This window comes from Centroberyx affinis, unplaced genomic scaffold (genome assembly GCF_046629955.1).
Source record: "Centroberyx affinis isolate AG114_WGS23_722 - 3 ecotype Tasmania unplaced genomic scaffold, CSIRO-AGI_Caff_v1 ptg002554l_1, whole genome shotgun sequence".
In the NCBI taxonomy this organism is placed as follows: Eukaryota; Metazoa; Chordata; class Actinopteri; order Beryciformes; family Berycidae; genus Centroberyx; species Centroberyx affinis.
In genome coordinates, this window is record NW_027280766.1 from 222,329 (window position 1) to 243,684 (window position 21,356).

At 40.5% G+C, this 21,356-nt stretch overlaps 1 protein-coding gene across 1 annotated transcript; it reads left to right on the plus strand.

The window, feature by feature from the left end:
• Positions 1-18,689: 18,689 nt before the first annotated feature.
• On the plus strand, positions 18,690-20,573 carry sfrp2 (secreted frizzled-related protein 2). Its single transcript, XM_071534484.1, has 3 exons — positions 18,690-19,240; positions 19,757-19,837; positions 20,239-20,573. Exons 1-3 carry the CDS (start codon positions 18,742-18,744, stop codon positions 20,541-20,543), a joined length of 885 nt encoding a protein of 294 aa, XP_071390585.1. The 5' UTR covers positions 18,690-18,741; the 3' UTR covers positions 20,544-20,573.
• Positions 20,574-21,356: the final 783 nt, after the last annotated feature.

Consider the following 21,356-nt stretch of genomic DNA (forward strand, 5'->3'; position numbering starts at 1 on the left):
AGCAGATGTTTGAGTCAGCAATTAATTATTGAGTGTTTTATTGTAAACATGTTTGTATATGAAGAAAATGAAACACTTCGTTATTGCAGTTGGTTGTAGCCTTTAAATGGAAAATATTTCAGAGTTGGTTCAACTTTAATAATGAAAGAAAAAGGCAGCCTTGTTCTGTGGTTAACTCTATCTTATTGGAATCATAAAAACCAGGAGTTTGAATTAAGACTCTTTTTTTGCCCCCTCTCATCCCATTCCTTAATATACTCTACCATTAAAATACCAGTAAAATCGTTCCTAAAACAGAACTCACTTATTTTATTCCTACAATCTTGGACAGTCCAGTCAAAATTTGAAAATTAGTAAGTCTTCCAAAGATAGAAAAGACTCTAGCAATAATATCATCAACAAACAAACCCTAGAGCTGCTTCACTGACACCAATTTTGTGGATATGCTGTATAGACTCCAGGGATTTTCCAGGATATGGGCAAGTCTTCTGCTGTTATAGGTGAACATGACAACTGACTTTCATGAAGCAGCTTCTGGTTTTGCCTGTTCAGGACATAGAAGACTAGAGTCCATTGGTTTCTATCTTTGGCAGAGTTCCATATTTCCCCCATTAATAGAAATGAATGGATCCCTTGATGATTTTTTTGTGCTGACTGTAGGCTATGGGCACCTTGTTAATGAACAGCACTTTATTGTATGGTATGTACTATTTCCAAGGAATTGTATGAGTTTTAATATTAATACACATGGAAACAACTTTGCGGTGAACAGACTTTGCCCTGTATTTTCTCAGGCTGAACATTTTACAAAATGTGATGTAGTACTGCTGTTTTTAATTCAGGATAATTTATTGACTTGTGTGTACACTGTTTTTTTTTTTGAAAGCCATGATTTCTTACAAATGTCAATAATGTCAATAAAAGTGTCAATAAAAATACAATTTAAAATAAAATTGTGTACCTCTAAGTCACATTTTATTCTCTTGTGGTCAGGATGTGAAAAATAAGACAAGGTAAATGTACAAACAACTTTCTGAGTTGTATTTCTACCACAGAGAACAACCCACCTAAGACTTTACTGTTGTGCTTCCCATGAAATATGATTGTTAGGAACCTGGAAGTCCCACTCTTTTAAATTCATTAGAGAAGGGAATTTTGGTTCCATTAGGCATTTTTCCCTAAACCCATTTTCCACATGACCACCCATGTGTATTTTCCTTTAACACAGCGTTCAGGAGAGTCTGAAGTGAAAAGATGGTTTGAATCTATTTATATTGCATTGCAGATAAGAAAAAAACTTTTAGGAGAGGAATGCAATAATCCCCTAGTTAATAGCACAATCTTAAAGGGAAGAGAAAAGTGGTTATGGTTTGAAAAGGATGAATGTGAAGATCCCAAAGGCAGCTTAAAGTCATTTTATTTAGAGAAGAGTACAGCAGACAATATCTGCAATAACATCTTGTTGTGTACTTCACACTATCCATGTATTGAGATCATTTGAACCTAAACTTTGTGTTGTTGAAAGATGCAGTGTGTGCTCTCTCCAAACTTTTTAGTAGCATCGGTGCTTGGGCAGTGACTGTGCAAGCTTGTACAATCAAACGCTCTCCATGAATTTTACTCTGCTTGGCTTTAGAACAATGCTGATACTGACGAGCTGTCTGCTCAGTTTGGTCACAGTATTGGAAATGCTGCATCAGTTGTTCTATGCTGGAAAATCACACTGCATCAACAGACTTGGCTTTGTCAGGTATAAACCCTACTGGTGATCACAGATCTCTCTTACTGGCCCAGTGTTCAGCCACATATTCAGATATTTGTAGTCTTTGCAGAGATGAATGGTAAACTACCCAGCATCAATGCATTTTCTCTTCTACTATTTAATTAGCTGAAAGTTTATTGAAGAAATGTTATTGTTGAAATTGGCAGTTGAAGTGCATGGTCCCTCATTTATTTCTGTCAAATGCACCTTTTCATTATGTTTCATTATCCTTATTTTCATTATATTTTCAGTATACAGTATTGTAGCGCCCATATGGCCTCCAAAACTCCTCATAAATGACACCTCTAACAATCCTTTAACAAGCTGTGTTGCCTTTCCCTTCTATTGTCCGTAACAGTGATCTGAACATCCAAGGATTTTGCTACTCCAAGAGCAGTAAAGAAATACAAAGCAATTCAACATGGCTCCACTTGGTCTGCTGTTAATCCAAATATGCTATCTTCAGGGAACACATGCCGGTAGAGGCTGAGAAGCCGAAATTGTTATCAGATAGTTTCATAAAAGATAATAAACAGTCAGGCCCAGGCCATACCAGCCAAGTGCGTCCTGCGTGTAGTCACTGATAGGTGCATTATTTATTGACTCAGGTCGGAGTCCCCTCTGTACCTGCTTAGTGGGTTTTGACAAGCTCTGCACCCTCCTGTATTTGTGATTTCAGTGGGTCCTTGGCCTCGGGAGCCTGGCGATGGAAGAGATCTCTCGCCATATCAAGTGATCTGGCCAAACAAGCATCTGTGTGTCTCAGCACATAGCTCAACAATCACGGTCCCCACAGCTGGAATAAAGAGCTCCTCAGTGACTCTTTCTCAAACAGTGCCTGTCACTCAATCAGCCAACAACGTTTGGAAAAGAGTCAGGAGGCCTGGGGGCACAATAAGGTTCCTCTGTACTTATACAGAGACACAGGATAGTGTCTGATTTTTGGATTGGCAGAGAACACCATTTTATGTACAGCATGTGTTTGAGATAATTCGCACTGTTTTACGAGGTAGACAAGTATTTAAATGGTTGGAAACTGACAGCCATCCCCAATGCAGATGTCACTTGAGAAAAAAGATATTACTGGACAGAGCAGTGTCAAACAGGCACAGTCGAAACAAGGCAATCAAATAATGATTTCCTGCTTCCAGCATAATGTACGATTATCTGTATTAGATCATCACTTGTCAAGGGTGAGATCACAACTTTCCCCCAGAAGTGTCTTTCCTTCAGAGCAAGAGGGAAAGATGATTGCCTCGCGTCTGACCGATGTTCAGTGCTTATGCTCGTCTGATGTTCACTTGGAAGGGGATGTGTTGTGACAAATCCAACACAGCTGTGCTCTCATCCTGGCTTGGATTTCATACTCATCTCTCTTTGCTTTCTTTTGAGATATGCATTGGCTTCTAAACAAGTTCTGCATTGTGGTTGCTGGCTTGTATCTGAGGAGACCTGGGGCTGCGTCATGCACTGTAAGAATTTAGTTCGCATTCACTTGGCAGAGCAGCGCCAGCACTCACATGTGGAGGTGGGGAGTGCAGTCTGGGTGACAACTGATTTTGTAATGATTTGGTCCTAGACTGTTTTCATACCCAGTGTTTGGATGGAACAGCAAATCTAACCACAAAGTAAGACAAACAAGTCTTGCACATATTAGATTAAATGCTTTCTATTCATGGTGTTAACAGTAAAAAAATTTGACAAAAAATGTGAAATGTGAAACATTTACCAAAAATATTAAAAGCTAACAGGTATTCTAAGTTGTGGAAAATATATTTTCCAACTGGGTCAAATCTGGACCAAAAATGTGACTTGCTGTGGCCTATAGTTGAGCATTCATGAAGACATATTTTTTGTGTTTACTGCCTGTTATTTCCCATGTCTCTTGAATACACATTTATGTTTAGCTAAACTGGCAGTTTTAACATAGATGAAAGGTAAATCAAATTAAATGTAATTGCACCAGCCTGATCCTGGTTTGTTATGGTTTGGTGTCAGGAGGAGAACAGTGGATTGTTAGACTTTCACTGGATGCTAACAGTAAAATTATTACCTTTGTGTATGTGATGCAGATTTGTATGACCTGCGCATAAGATTTCCATTACAAAGTCCACCTGTTAGAAGAGCTATACATCGACCGTCTGGGAGCTCTGAACTTCCGAAGTTCTCAGTCTAACAAAAAAGATGGTATAGGTTATAGAATGAGGTCAGATTGATATGTGCAAAGTGAAAACAGCACAAGCAGTTCTTTTTACATCTTCAAAAGATATGTCAATCGTTCATGTTTTTATACATCCCTCTTTTTCAAGTTTAAAATATGTATATTCTGTTAACCTGCACAAGTTCTTCAGAATGTAAGCAAGAGATGGAAAACAAGAGAACTGCATGGTGGTCAGTCAAACCTAACACCAGCATGCAGTGATGAAATACATATTATAATAATCCCCAAAACATTTGTTCATTTGTTTGGCAGCCCCTTGTGTCTGGCTTGCCTGTATGAGGAGATCAATGGAGAATTTGTGCCAGTTGTGTCACTATTCCGAGAATGAACACCCACAGGTATTTGTGATTATTAAAGAAAAACAGTTTGAGTCGGGAGATTTTCTCACATTTGTATTTTTGGACACAAGCGACAACAATGAGTCGTTGGACCAAAACACACAGATTATTAAACACAGCTTTCAGGAATGAAAATTTCAGATGCCGAGAACTTGAAGGAAACCAATTCATTGTACAACTTTGTATGGAAAAATCAGACATTTTACTTCAGTGAGGTCATGCACGATTTAGTCATAACAAAAGGAGCACAACTGCAGTGATTGTTAGACTCGGTGAGGCCGACAAACACATCGAATGCAGTTAATTGGCAAAGTTTGGGTTTACGGCAGACCTCAGAATCTGTTTACCGTCTATCAACACTATTGTGGCGAGGAAAATATATTATGGCTGCTCCATCATAAATCACCACAAGGCCCTTTGACTCCAGACAATCAGCATATGTGCAGAGTCTCAATATTTTTCCTGAGATCTGTAAGTTAGTCTAAGCTGTCTTGCTGAAACATTGTATAAACATTGTCACACTGAGAGCATGCTTTATGCTTCATTTGCAAGCTGGAAACAATCCAAATGTTTTCTGTTTTCGCTCTCTCTTTTTTTTTTTCCCAAAACAAAGGGGCAGCTGAAGAAAGAAACGTTAACCACCAGGAATACAAGTAAACCTGCGATTTAGTAAGACCTAGTCTCATATCACCGGACCAATAATGAATACAACTTTAGCATGTATTTACAATAAGACTTATATCTCATCACAAATGTATTTTTCTCACGGCCATGTTTAATCTTCACCAAGGGATCACAATGCAGTTTACATAAAGAATTCATTACAGAATAGGAATGTGAATGAGTAAGCTGCACTTGGTGACCATAGCTTACCTCTGTTTTTATCAAAACCATGTGGAACATCTTTTCTATGCTTTTCAGATGTTTGACAAGTGTGTGGGACGATATATGCCAGAGTGCGGTGCTGTGCCTGTTCCTGATGGAAATTAATATAGACATGATGTGGGATTGCTGAGTAGAGCTGGGAACAAGGTTTTGAAGTGGGGATGGTAACATGCAGCATGTAGACATCGGCTTATTGCTTTATATGTGATTTTCAAGCTCTTATCTAGGCTTTTTTTTTTTTCCTTTTTATACCTTCTTAAACAATTGAAGAGTTCCATTCGAAACCACTATATATACACAATTTAGAAAAAAACAAACAATACATAAGCATTCAATATCTCTAAAATATACAGACCTAAAAAAGTTATTTTGTGAACCACAACCCGAACCCAAGTTACCCACTATCCTTTAAAAGGTAACATAATCAAACATTACGTAAGAGCAGACAGACAGACAGACAGATAGATACTTTATCCTGGAGGGAAATTAAATTCAATAAGAGTAGGTGTCCCTTTTTCCAAATTGTGGATATCTAATTATGGAATGAAACTCTTCAAAATTGTTCAACAGGTGGACAGATCAGATCCTCAATACTTGCTCAGACAATTTGTACCCAGGAGCCCACCAAACAGCCTTGACATTACAGTAGAGGCCTTTGCTGGGAGCGCAGTGGGCTGGGGGTTGGACCCCCACTCCCACACACACATATTGCAGTCAGTCCTAGACCCCTTGAACAAGACGAGTGGGGCGAGGGAAAAGGAGCTTTGTTGGTGGAGGGCAGGAGAAGGAGGGTCAAATGGGCTTTGGATGTCTGAAGGAGCCTCAAGCATCACATTTGGGTCCAATCAAATCAGTGATGTTTTTTGGCCACAATATATAAAACAGATGGACCAAAAATAGCAGGGGTTCAATTCTTTGGTAGAGTGAAGAAATAGCATACTTGTTCTGTTCAAGTGATTGATCCTACTTTGCAACTTTCCTTTCATTTTATGAATTGTAGTCTGTTCATGTTTCATATTATGGCAATAATAACTGAACTCGGCCCTGAATTTCTTTCCACTTAAAGTGGCAATGCGTTGTTTTAAAATTCTCACTCTTACCATATAATCAGTTTGATTCCAATTCTGATTATTTTCATGTTTCTTCTACTGAATGTTTATCTGTAGCATGTGTGGCCTAGTGCTAACAGTCATAATATCCCAACCTTTGGCCTGTATGTAATGTGAGGCCTAATGGATTAACCGCAGACTGGAGTGTGAATGCCACCTTAAAAGTGTCTCTGGATGTAGAAAGCTGTCTCACACCCTCAAATGACCTGTAACCCTTCAGAAAACCAGAGGGGGGTGAAGTGAGCTGCGAGGGGTTTCGGGGTGGGGGGTAGATGGGTAGCCACAAGGTGAAATCACCGGGGCAGGTGCTCCCTACAGGGCTTCCACTCCCAGTGCAAGAGGCCTGGTTCTCCGGTGATGGATGGGTCTGCCTGGGATGCCGGGCTCCCTCGGGGCAGCCGGCACAGCAGGGGAGGCACCATCTGGGAACAGAATGTCAAGGCTGGCCCGGGGTTGGAGATTTACGCCCCAACCTCAGGTTCAAATGGCTGCTTCTGACGCAGCAGAGACAAGGTGACAGTGACAGCTTTCCTCCCCTCCATTCCAAAAAAAGAGACCATCCATTATTGTCTTTGTGAGGAGGATGAGGGAGATCAAACAACTTTAGGGTCAAGTTTTTCCAACCTCTCTCTCTCTCTCTGTCTTTCTTTTCCCCCTCAGTGTCTACCCTCCCTTCTCCGTGTGTGTCATGAAGGCAAACCTTGAACATGACAGGTAGCAACAGCCACAGACGCAAGCTGTCAATCTTCCCGGTGTTGCCAATGTTGTGCGCTTGTGTTTGCCTTGCTTAACTGGGTTCAGGTTACATGTAAAGAATCAATATGTCAGAGAGTTGATGTTCTGTACCGTACTGAAAATGGTGAAGGGGACAAATAGATATTTCTTCTACCTCCACACTCAATAACTTGAGTACAGACATACTGGAACGTCCCCAACCAGACAGAGAACATGTCCCAAGTCTTTTTGCACTAACAGAATTTATTCCTCTTGTTTTCCACAGCCCACTGAATAACACATTGCCAAGGTTTTTCCAAACCAAGCACACACACACACACACAATCCAGCCACAACAATCATATGGAGTAAACCCAGGTGGTGAGCAGTACAAGTTCATCCACTGACCAATGAAATCTCCGTTGGTTAGCCCAAGGTAATAAGAATCAGAGGCCCCAGCAGTTTTTGATGGGCCTATTAGTGCCTTGGCTGTACTGGGAGGTTGGAAGGGGAGAAGTATTAAACAATTAGGGCCATAGACGCAGATGTGGGAGAAAGAAGGAGAAAACATACGTGTCTGTGTGTGTGTGTGTGTGTGTGTGTGTGTTCATGTGTGTTTCGGGGGTTCCCAGGCCCAAGAAAGTGGTCACATAGGACTATGAGCAGTGTCCCATGTGGAGCTCATTTCATCCCCTTGCTCTTTGAGGATATCTGCAGGCCCTAGATGCATGTGGCCTGTATGACCCACGCAGCATACCTGCTGTACAGACTGTGTGTGGCATCCTCACAAGGCTGCGAGAGTTGGGAAATCCTTCAGAAGAAATGGCCTCGATCCAAATTAAATGTTTACTTCAGCTATCCATCTTTGTAAAGTTAATGTCCAATGTTGATTAACTTTGTAAAATATCCCCTTAGGAGATGAAAAAAATGAACAAGATGGCTTCAAAATGACTGCCGCTGTGCTTGCCTGAGAATTTGTTTGGAACTTCAGCCACTATCTCAGCGTTCCTAATTATCTTCATGAACCTGGGTTTGCCAGAAATAAAGTTTATAATCAACATCAAGGAACAGAATTTGACTCTGGACTCTTGATTTTGCCTATATTAGGCTATATTTTCCTGGGCCTTGGGCCTTATAGGCTTCAGGCTTCAGAGCGTTCCAGTGAGCTCAGTGCGAATAAATCAAAAGCCTCTCGAAATGACAGGCAAGAGCAGGGGAAATTGTGAGAATGGCGCAGTGTCACTTGCACAGGTACATGAGTTATTATCAACAAGAAGAATTCTACGCAGACTTTATCCAACAAGCAAGAAGTGGCTTCATTAGTGTTGTTCAGATTATGAAGGATTCAGCCAATAGAAGAATAGACAATATGACAAAGGAAATACATCAAGACAAGTTCCCTGTTCACTGAGGAGGAGGAAGTTGAGCAGAAGAAATTCAACTCCACACTGTGTTCTGATTGCACCAGAAACAGGACTGACATCAACACAAATATGAAAACCTCATATCAAATCACACATATACAAAATAAATGTACCGGTAAATGTATCGGAAATGACATTGACAAGGCTAACCAACTGAAAACATAGATTTTTAACAAACCATGTTTTAACCATGTCTAATATTTTGGCTTTAATCTGGATTTAACTAGTCTCCAATCTCCTGATGTTTATCAATTGTAGATTATTTTGATGCGATGACTCATACTCGTTACATTTCTCAAAATATTATCTTGTAATATCTATGTCCATTAAAGCTGCACTAAGCAAAACTTTCATGTAAAAATACATCCATGTTATCAGTCTAAATCACAAAGTGAGGCTACAACGGAGAAGTGTGTACCATCTCCACTATTTGAAACCTGTAGATTCGCCCTATTTGCCCAAAATAAATTTTAATGTTGGGTATGTACACTTCCCCACCCACTGGAAGTGACATACTGAAATTTAAGAATGAAATGCAAACTGTTTCCTGCAGTGATTGAGCGCTTCGTCCACAGAAAGCTGGACTCACCAGTGTTAGACCTTTTGCCTCTCCCGTCCTTTTGGTATAAAGCATCACAGACAAAGTTTTTCACAGTTACCTCTCACTGCTATTTGGAGCTGCCAACAGTGTTGCTTTATCAAGTGCATTGTCAATCAGTCTTGCATTGTCTCATAAAGTCTTTTTTCAGACTGCAGGTGGACTAGTGGACACTGAGGCATCAGCAATGTGGATCCAAATAAACAACACCTGATTTGATTATTACTCATGCATTACACTCTTAAAATTATTTCAAATAATAGGTAACTAGTTTGGAAGCAATAGGTTCAGAATAATTCAGAATTGAATGGTCTTCTGCATTGTAACACATCAGCTATGGGGTTTAACATTTTGTAAATGTACTGAGATATTTTATTCTGCTCCTTTGGCAGAGTAATATATGTGGGTCTACAGACCATCATTTTCAGCAAAAAATAAGGCAAACAAAACAGATTCTTACCATCTTGACACTGAACAAGTTTGTCACTCGTTGCTTACTATTTCAGTTGTAATAGCAGCCCTAAAACTCAGGCATTGAGCATGGAATGGATTAGAATAAATCTTATATTCAAGCTTTGTATATACTGGATGTGTCATCTGAGAGGGCATACGTAAGTTTTGGCAGTATAAGGCAGAGCCAGAGCAATGTTTTGGTTGGAACACTAACTTGATATTGTGCCATCACCATAATTTAACCAGGATTGTCAAGCATGGATTTGGAGAATATTTAATTTAGCACCATAGTGAAAGATAAGCTGGCTGACTACAATAAGCATGGCCGTGTTTACTTTCTGCTAACTCTGATCTTGTGCAAAAATGCTCTAAAACAAGAAATATCATTCATGGGGCTGGGCTTCTGTATTATCCCTCTGTGGCAAATACAACCAGAACGTCAAACAATTAGAGCATGAGGACTTTGAAGGAGGTCGTCTAGCTGGATGTTTGAGGTTAGAAATGCCCTCAGCATTAAAGGGGAGCCATTTAGTGAACGTGTGGCCAGTTTTTAAGTGCGTGTGCAGTGATGTGTCTCCCGAATGAGTTTAGGATAATGTTGGGTCTTTTCCTCCTCCTCTCAGCAGGACTCTGCAGGTTTAATGTGCACTGCCTTGGGCCTGTTCCATCCGCCTCCGCACCATTAGCCAAACACTCACTCTCACACACAAACATACACACACACACACACACACACACACACACACACACACACACACACACACACACACACACACACACACACACACACACACACACACACCTCCTGGAACATGCTACCGAGGCAAAGAGACGCTACTGTGTAAGTCAGTACTAATACACTCTCTTCTGGAAGCATACTGAGAAATAATAAAAGGCTTGGTGGTTCCTTCTGACTGCATGCTGCTTTCCTCTGTTACCTGAGTGGGAGAATTCAACACAGAGGAACACCATGTTGCCCTCTCCATACAGAAACAATGGGAAAAGCAACGATATGTTGGATGGTTCATCAGACTTTGAATGTTTGTAGTCACACTGGTTTTACAAAAGCATTTATGTCTTCTTGGAAGAAAACGTATACTTTTGCAACTTTTATTTTTACAAGGACTGTGAAAAGACAGTAAAAAAAACAAACTTTATAGCTTAGTAAAATAGGCCCATTCCTCACACACTGGAAACACTGGGAACTGTTTTTCAATATGAAAAGATAGAGGGACATAACAGAATTTCAACGATCACATGTACTATTCCTATCCCCTACTTTCTGATTAAACGAATGCGTCAGAGTAGTGTTGCTGTTGAGCTAAAATTCTCCTGTTGAATGGATTTTAAAAGAAGTAATCCTGGTCCTTCAACCAGATCAAAATTTCACTTTGTTGGAGGCTGATCAGTTTACTCTAGTCCAACTTTATTTCAGCTTGTTTCATTTGGAGTGGAGCTCTATCAGTCCTATTAACGAATTACCTGGCTGAAGGTAATTATAATCAGTCTCCCACTCATTGATTGTCCACAATGAATTAAGTATAACCTCTAATATTTTTCATGTTCTAATACAAATTTTCTCAGCAAAGAATGTCCCTTGTGGAGAATTCATATTTATCATATTATTTATCATATGTTGTGTGATGTTATCATATTGACTGATATACAGTTAAAGCAATGTCTGTTCACTGATGCATTCTTGGCCTTCTCCTTGTTGATGATGTTTTGAATCAAAGACTGACAACCAGGTGAGTAAGCAAGGTAACACTGATAAAGACATCAAACAGTAGAACTTATTTCAAATGGCTGTGCAGTCATCCTTCAAACACTGTCAAGATAGTAGTCCCACCAGTGCCAATGACTATGACTCTATCTGAAAAAGAACTCAACTGCACAGGTTTACTATGTATAACTTCATATAACTGTATGTATTAAAAAGAATGAATTAGCTTCCTTTCATTTTATACCTTTTCATGTTGATCCCATTTTGGAGTCTGCTTTTTCTGGACAAAACAACCATGACATGACAATTCAGGCTGCTCACACTGTTTCTGTTTCGTTGGTCCAAACAACTTTAATCCCCTTCACTTCCATGCTTTTCAACATTAACCAGTAAAATTTAATTGGTCTGCAGGAAACAAACTACATAAACAATTTCCAACAAAATTTATATTTATAGCATTAGCTTTGCCAGTTGTTTCCTTCTAGTTCTTATCTAGATTGCATTCCACAGCATATTCAAATTCCCTAGAAAATGATAGAGTGTATACTGTGTTTCCTCATGCATGTCTGCAGTCTTTTTCTTTAGCCGGTCAGTGGTATCTGGATGAAATTATCCTAAATTGCATTTACTTAAATTGAATGCAGTTATCAGTCTTAATACACAACTCAAACATTTTGCTTTGTCAGAACAAAAAACAAAAATCATCTGGAAAATGAAAAAAAAAGATTATCTTGGAGATCTATTGTTTGTGTTATTCAAGCTATTGTACAAGATAATTATATTTTGATCATTTTGTCCTATTCTTGGCACTTTAGAGACTGCGGGTCAAGTCCTGTTTCATGGTTCAGAGTGGTTGTTTTGAAGTGAAGAGGCTGAATAGAGAGTTGTTGAGCAGAGGTTGCAGAGAGGTTGGTCTGAAGGTAGTGTAAAGTCTGTTTCTGTTCAGGCAACACAGCACTTCTAAGCTATTCCCTCTAAACAAAATCTGTCCTTGTTGTGGTGCCACAACTGCGAATGAATACCAAACCTTTATTTACACTTGAGCCTGCGTCTGGTATTCCGGGGGTCACTGCGGGTCACTTGCTAACCCACAGCCACCATAGCTAAAATTAAGAGGGGTGATTTTTTTCTAACCCCAAATTCCGGTGATGAAGGTATGTGAGATTATATTTCACAACACAAACTGTCAAAAGGCAAATGATCCATGACTTCTGCCAGAGTGGTAATTTGTTCATGTCATGGAGAAATTGTCTTGAACCAATCTGTATGAAATTAATGCTTTTGAAGACTTGGCATCAGGAAAAAAAACACCCAGGCAATTATTCCAAGATTATTTCACTCTTTCGGCTACATTTACATCCCATAAATTTGTATTTTGCCATGTCAAAATAATGCACTGTATGATTAAAAGTCTCCCATCACCGATATAGAAAAAGAACAAATTGTAATCACACAAGGTTATCTGTATGTAAACATAAAGACGAAAATAGAATTTAGCTACAGATAGGCAAGGATTTCACTCACAACCACTAAATCAACACATATGAATTTACATATCTAAGTATCCAAATCAGCCTCATTAAGAATTAACAACACAGTACTAACTATGAATATCATTTATGCGGCTCTACCTAAGGATGGAGACTAATAATTGAGGCCTGAGGACAGAAAACTTGTCTAACATATCAGAAAAACACATCAGAAAACTACAGCTTTTTTAAATCGGTTAAAATCTTTCTGTATGTTTTCTTGATTCTTATCGATAAATGATTCAACGAAAGCTCCTCTCTACACCATGAGGACAGAACAGCAACATCCCTCTTGTATGGAATGTGTCTCGGTTGGGAAGGTGACAAGGGGTAAAACTGTGGGGTGCCCTTCTCCATATGGGGCGGAGATCAGGCCCGGGTCATTCAGAAACGCTCTGCTCTAATGGCAGAGCTGCTTGTACTTTGGTCCAAGTCGTAAAAAAGCCCCAAGAGCCCCTCTCAGTGTGGGTCTTCCAGCTTCAGTATTGGTCAGGGGTCAAAGAGCAGAGCGCTACGGAAGCGTCCGCTTGTCATTGGGCCATGGGCATCCTGCTAGTATAAACCTGCCTGGCCCAATTCTTGCTTTATTATGTAATTCTGGTGCGTTTTTGGATGATCTAAAACTGAGTGTTTAACAAAACTTCATTCAAATACCAAAGAGTGCCTAGGTTGTTCCCAGAGATATAATCATCACATGGCTGTATGACAGTCACTGGGAGACATGTAGTTTAAATTTGAAGCCCTAAAATCTGTTTGTTCAGTTAAAATGAAACATCTAGAACCATTTAAATGCTAATTACAAAAAGCTTCTGTTCAACACCCAAATGTTGCTTGCTGCATATATTCAATTTTCTCGGCTGCTCTACAATGCTCAACTCATACATTTATCTGATCAAAGGCTTTATACAATCGCTGGTCTAAACGGAGAAGACAAAGCTTGTATTGCTTCCTTTTCCCTTTTTCAAATAATTCTTTTTCTGCTCGGTTTGTCCACTGCAATGTACACACACAAATCTCAGCTGGACTACTGTAGGCCATAATATGCATCTGGTTATCCCACAGTCTGGGAGAGTAGTCTACGTGTCAGACAGCTGGCCTAAAACCCCATACTGAGTCAATTAGACCTCTACAATAGGAACATTTCATAAATTACGCCAAGCAGGCATAATCTATATGACTCCGGAGCTCTAATGAGATTAATTCCTCTTAGATGGGATGAATTCCTTCCCAAATGTCAATGCAGAAGGAGTGATTGAAACTAACAAGCTCATTAGTGAATGTGGTCCCATGTGCACTTCAGGACATATTCAAAGCCTTATAGTTGATTCTCTGCTGGGGGTCAATGGGCCATGCGTGATCAGTACAAACCAGCGGTCCGAACAATGCAGCCTTGTGGATCTTGCTTAGTGTGTGCTGCTCAATGGCTATGCACTGTGGAGTGAGTGGATCCATAATAATCCTTATTTAATTTAAGTTGACTGGAAACACAATCAGTTCAAAATCACATTCTTTTCATAGTGCATTATTGTTCACAATTTGTTTGTTTGTTCATACAAGCAAAGTAAAAGCAATTTGTTGTAATTGTAATGTGACTCTACAGTTCATTTTGGAACATAAATATACGTTTCATCATTTAGTTTTCTTATTCCAATGTATTTCAAAAATGTTAAAATTGTAATCTTCGAACAAGGGCTCAAGAAGGGTTTCAGACAAATGATGTTCTACTGTAAAAGAGTCTTTCCTTATTGTATCCCATATCAGATGTAATTTTATTAAGATATTAAGGTACAGCAAAAAAAAAAGCGGTCCGAATCCCACCAAGATCCTGGGTCTAGGTGTTTTATACTGTATATATAAAAATGGAAAGATGGGGAATTTTTCTAATTAAGAAACAGGACTTGAAAGTGGGGTCTTGGTTGACATGAAAGCAGACCTGATGGCCCTGCTTCTCCTCACCATGAGAAGGGACTTTATCAACATTCAATGAATTGATTCCTCAAACATTTCCAGTGGGGTTTGTGTTTCTCTTGAACCTGAGGAAACATGCACTCTGTAATTGGTTTTGACAGTAGTCTAGCTCTTGATTCTCTGTAAAAAAAAAAAAAAAAATGGAAGAGAGAGGTATGGAGGGGAATTGAGGGAAAGGGAAAAAAGGAAGGGTTACTGGGCTACAGATGGGCCAGTAGGTCCAACAAGCTGTGTCTCATTTTCACACAGAGTTGTAATGAGAACCCGCTGGGGTCCCTTTAAGCACAGGCCTAGGATCAGCTTACCTCTATCCCAAGCCCCTAACCTTAACTGTCTGTGAAACTGTATTGTTAATAGACATTGTGCGGCATCTGTGTTTGGAGATGTAGGTATCATAGCGTAAGAAATAAAGCCTTACGCTCCGTTAGGCTTTGATCAGAACCCAAACGCACAGGGTTTATCCCCCTTTTGGATCCCCTCCCTCATTTATGGCCTTTTGTTTCTTGTAGTTTTGAGAAAGGCAAGCTGGAGTGTGTTTCTCTGAAGTATCCGCGATGTATCACGCTGACTACTTCGCCACATGTTTTACATATGTGATGCCTCGATGTACGCCCCAAAGAGTTTCCATACGGCCCAAACGGAGCTCACAACAGTGCATCAGAGTCTGTTTACAGCCCATCATACTTGGCCTGCCTAAAGAAAGGTTAGCATTTGACCTGCCACACCACAGGTAGGCCTACAGTTTAGCCAGCTGACCTACTGTTTCTCTTATAGACTGCTAGGCCAAGCGGAGTCCAGTTGCAGGTTAATAGGGGGCTCTAGCACTTAAATGACCTTATGGGTGCTTCTGCAGAGACCTGAATAGAATTAACACACTTCGAAGGAAAGGGGGTGAGGGGGTGAGGGGGGGGGGGGGGGGGGGGGGGGGGGGGGGGTCTGTGGTTCACAGAGCCTTAGCCATGCTGTTAATCCTGATAAGCTTGAGGGACATTTTACATCTAAATATAAAGAAACAGTATTTAAAGTGATTCTTAAGAAAATAGTGTTTGCCTTCACTACAATACTGAGGAGAGGAATTGTACAGATTTACCAGCATTCTCAGTGGCTTCTGAAATACATTTAGATAAATCATCAAACTAGTTTAGCATTATAAGTGAGCTATATACATAATTATCAACGCCTCTAGCCTATACTGTAGATTTATGAGTCAGTATCTCATTTCCTTCATTAAGACTCTTTTTTCCAGGAGTTGAGCAGCACTTCATCATCAGTAGCAAAACAGCCTGACACCTAATTTAAGGTTGCAGTAAATTATTCATAAAACACTTTATTCATGCGAGGTTCATCTCATCGCTTATATAAGTTCTGTCTTGTTTTAGTATGGAAAGAAAAACAAGTGAAGTGGGACCTCTCGCCAACATATCCTCTTTATTCCTCCCTGCAAAAATTTTGGCACACTTAAAAGCTATAAACTTTAATAATAGGTTTAATTCAGACACAATAAACTACAACTGTGTTTTCAGTTGAAATACTTTTTCCTAGTACTTAAAACATTTGACTCATATCAGCTTTTCAACTGCATGGAGCAGCTGCTGAGTGGGGCAGTTAGGACGTCCTGGGAGATTACATTTAGGTGGTGACAAAACAGAAATGAACATGCTACTTCCTGCACTAGATGACAGTTTTAGAATGGAATAATACTCATCAATAAGAAATAACGAGAGGGAAATATTGTCATAGCCAGTTAGACGTGATGGCACAACACATGGCTGGTGAATTTGCTTTGTTTCACTCACAAGAGATCGACTGCCAAGTGCACTCAAGTCATAGATCATGTAAACTCTGACAGATAGAGAGAGGAGGGGAACAAGCGCACTGTCTCTTTGTCTAAAATAGTGTCACCAATGGTCCTGGTTCACATAGCTGACAGCTTCATGGTTTTGACATCATAATTTTTTTTTCAGACCTTTCCCTTTTTGCAGCATGTGTATATTCTCTGTGAGTATATTCACTCTTAAAGCCTACAGTGGCACCAAACTGTACCATTTGTTAAATTCTGGAGTACTATCAAAATTTCCATCATCTTCAAAATGAAACCATTTGAGATCATTCAGAGGTTAGCGTGGACCCTAGACACCGAGGAAGAACAGCAGGGTGTTCAAATGTTTACAGCACTAGCCAAATACTATAGCCATCTTCCTCAAACCACAACCTTTTAATTCATGTTCTATAAAGAAGGATTATTTGTGGAAAATGTGCGACTGACAGGTTTCACACTCTTCTCACATTTGAACCTCATCAATCACTGATAGTTTTGATCTGTTCCAATGCAACCAGAGCACTCTCTTCTTTAAATGGAGCTTCAGATTAGTTTTACAAATATAACAAAACTAAATCAGAAATGTTACATGGTCCATGTTGAAGTGTGGGATGGATGAACTGGAAAGACTGAATGATGTTATCCAGAGGAATGACATGCTTTATTAACACAGTCCATTATGTGCATGGTACTTTAAAGCAGCAGCAGTGAAGGTCAGTGGTCACAGACCCTTGTTTTGTGTTAGAGCAGAAGTTTTCTGACTTTTCCAAGCCCCAGTTTGGCCATATACATTTTAAACAGGCTATGTTCACATAGATTAAGAGTTTGACTGAAGAGTTTGAGCTTTACATGGGAAATACGTTTTTGCAGCATTCATAATTCAAGTGCAGATTTGTATAATTAACTGTTTACAAACATTACAAATTGTTTTACACCTTTAAATGCTCAGTCACAATGACAGCACAGACAATAGCTATGTCTTCAGTCCATACATCAAAACTTGAACAAAGCCAGTAATGGGTCACCAGTGTTAGAACAGAAGCACTGTATTGTGATTGTAGTTTAGGGCTTTAAATCCAGTATCTGTGGAAATTGCTTCAGTACACTTAGTCGCAAGTAATTCTCTGATTCAGAAAAAAGCAAAAAGAAAACATGCGCCTTAAATTGGTTTGAGGTTTATTTTCCCTTTAAAATACTGCAGAGCCTCTGACTGTTCATCAGCTCAAACTCTTTTAATTCCACTGATTGAACTGCAGGCTATAGCGTTACATGCAAAGCAAGAAACGCTACAAACATTACAAGCGAGATTGAAATGTTCACTCATTCTCTTATTTTCCCTTTTCTTCTGGGGGGAGGAGGAACACGGAGGTCAAGCCTGAGAAGAACCATTCTGCTGTGTGTGTGTGTGGAGCAGACTGCGACTCAGGGGGGGATGAGAGGGGATGGGAGCCAGAGCTGCAGCGCAGGAGGGAGATTTGGTTTCACCCCTGGGTATGACGAGTGGAGGTCTGCTCCTCACACCAGGGCAAACAGTATTTCACCATGTGGTAGGAACCTGCAGACCTGCCCAGAGGTTTTCACCCCTCCTAATGATGATAAATTGATGCTGGAATGAACTGAGCAAATAAGCCTCTTCTGAGAACATTTCAGAACTATTTACTGCTTAAGTCTAAAAACGGTAAGTTAAGGGTTTACTTTGGTAGATATACTTCTGTGGTTTTGGGCAGTGAAGGCAAAGTGATACAATGAAGCCTATATGCTGAGGAAAAAAAATGTCAAGCAGTTTTGTTATGATTTCCATGAAAGACAGGCAAGATATGAAATAGAGAAGAAAATTATTAAGAAAATGGCTGGTAATCAAATACAGAAGGATTTAATTTGAATACAGAAAATACTCAGAGACTCGGAGAGCCAGCAAATGAGAATGAGTATTATGTTTTTTTCTTCGACTGAGGAGACTGTAATTTGTCCACGAGGTTCACCTGATACGACGAAACCAGGTCTGCTGAATGGAGAAGGGGTCTTTACGCACAATATCCAGACTCCTCCCAAACATGCCTAGAAGAAAACCTCTTGTTACAGTGGGACCTGGCCACTGACAGAGGCTCTCTCCGCACTGACTGATGCTCAACGACGGCTGAATACCTTCATATAGCTCTCGAGTTAATAATATTTTGCAAGCTTTACGCATCTACAAAATGAGGGGCTTTATTCTGACAGTGATGTGGGTGATAACTTTACCTTCGTGCATGGAAGCTATCCACGGATTGTACAATTTTGGCCAACATGAACTATTCTACAAAAAGAACAACTGCAAGCCTATACCTGCAAACCTCCTCCTGTGCCACGATATAGAATACACCGAGATGCGCCTGCCGAACCTGCTCGGACACGAAACCATGAATGAGGTTCTGCAGCAAGCTTCGTCTTGGATCCCGCTGGTTCAGAAGCAGTGTCATCCCGATACGAGAAAGTTCCTCTGCTCCCTCTTCGCTCCCGTCTGTCTGGACGACCTGGACGAGCCCATCCAGCCGTGCAGGTCTCTGTGCGAAAGTGTCAAACACGGGTGCGCACCTGTGATGTCCGCGTTTGGCTTCCCTTGGCCAGACATGTTGGACTGCAATCGTTTCCCACTCGACAACGACCTGTGCATACCACCTGCAGGCGTCGACAACTTTGTGCCAGTCACCAAAGAGGGTAAGGTTTCCTTAGAAAGTAAATTTTAAACTTCCTTCCCATATGCTATAGTTTCCAAATAACTTGAGAACTTGCATGCATCAAGACGTGGCCCACACCGTTTAAAAGAAAACTATTTTAAAAGCAAATTAAATTACTGTACCATCCCCAAATGTTGGCCACAACAGCCAAAATTCGGCTCACACCAAATATTGTAAAATAATGATTTATTAGCTCCTGGCTGCAGGGCGCTATAGTGTGGAGTTTCCTATAATAATCCTTACTGGGTTATGGGATGTGTGAACAGCATGATTTTTCCATATCCACTCGTCTGTTTGGCTATAACATAAACCCGCCACTGTGGAAAAGACACAATCCACGGAGCACTCGTGCTTTGTAGCCTATATGCATGTAGCCTACAGACTTTTGCCAATGTGGAATTGTATAAGATAGCCCACATAATTCTGATATATTGACACGTGTTTTCTTAGCATTAGCAGTCACTGTTTCATTAATTAAGTCTCGTTTCTGTTTTAGTGCCCAGAGTATGTGATGCTTGCAAGGAAAAGGATGAAAATGACAACGAAATTGTTGACAACCTCTGTAAGAATGACTTTGGTAAGTCCGCCCACTCGTTTTTATTAAACCAGCGGTTCCCAAAGTGGAGTTCAGGGACCCTCGGGGTTCAGGGGTCCTTGAGGGGGTTCCAGGGGGTCTCCAGCAAAATGACGAGTAGTTTAATGTAACTGTTTGGCCTGCGTCATTCACTATGGTAGATGATAGCACAATAGCACAATCTTCCCACTGTTATCTCCCCACCTACAGTTTGTAATTCTGCACTTAACCATATCTAAATACAACAAATCTAATCAAACGGGGTTCCTTAAGACCCCTAAGATCCTTAGGACCCAAACGGGGCCCTCCGTGTAAGAAAGTTTGGGAGCCTCTGTGTAGAGTGCTTGTAAAAAAATGGCAATCCCCCTTTCTTACTCTTCTTTTAAAATCTTCCCCCAAACAAGCTCTGAAGATCAAAGTCAAGGAGATCTCCTACATCAACGGCGACACCAAGATCGTACCGGAGACCAAGAGCAAGACCATTTACAAGCTGAACGGCGTGACCGAGCGCGACCTGAAGAAGACGGTGCTGTGGCTGCGGGACGGCCTGCAGTGTGTGTGCGAGGAGATGAACGACATCAACGCCGCCTACCTGGTCATGGGCCAGAAGATGGACGGACATCTGGTCATCACTTCGCTGAAGCGCTGGCAGAAGGGGCAGCGTGAGTTCAAGAGGATTTCCCGCAGCATCCGCAAGCTGCAGTGCTAAAAAAAAAAAAAAAAAAAAAAAAGAGAGAGAGAGAGAAAGAGAGAGAGAGACCTAGCTGCTTGTGTCACTGTTGGAGATCAAGTTTAAGTTCACCCTTTTCCCCATAGCCCGCTTCACTTTAATCAGTGGTTCTCCGCCCTGGTCCGAGTTATACTGCTGGTTTTCTAGCCTACCAGCTAGTTAATTGCAGTTAATTGCTTTCACCTGGCGTCCCAGGTGTAAATCAGTCCTGATTAGATGCTACAGTGAAAACCAGCAGGATTCTGCGTCCAGGATTGAGAACCACAGACTTTAATCGTCAGCAGGTGTAGCCTACTAACCCTGCGAAAAATCACTATAATATTCCTATAGGGAATGAAAGCGTGTCTGTGGTACTCAATTGTGAGTTTATGGTGACTTTATTTCATGCAATTTTCTATCTCATATATCACTCTAATATTCCTAGGGATATAGTTTTGCTGTGGTATCTGTATCGTATCCTTCTAAAAAAAAAAACATAATCATAGGATTACTATAGAGTTCTTTTTCGTAAGGGATGCTTCATTGTAACAGGGTTAAAGCAACAGCCTTGATAAGACTCTGACCAGTGTTGTTGCATGGCCACAAGCTCTTATGAAAACCACAATATTGGCTTCAGGAACAAATCACACTACAGGAGGAGTCATGATGCAGAAGGTCTTGAGGGATTCAAACAGGACTTAAGTGTGTTCAAGGCTGATAAACTGGTGACTGGAGTGATACGAGCCTTGCAAATAAATAAGGTAGTGCTTGTATCCCATGGAAAGTCAGTTCTGTCATAGTAATACAGACACA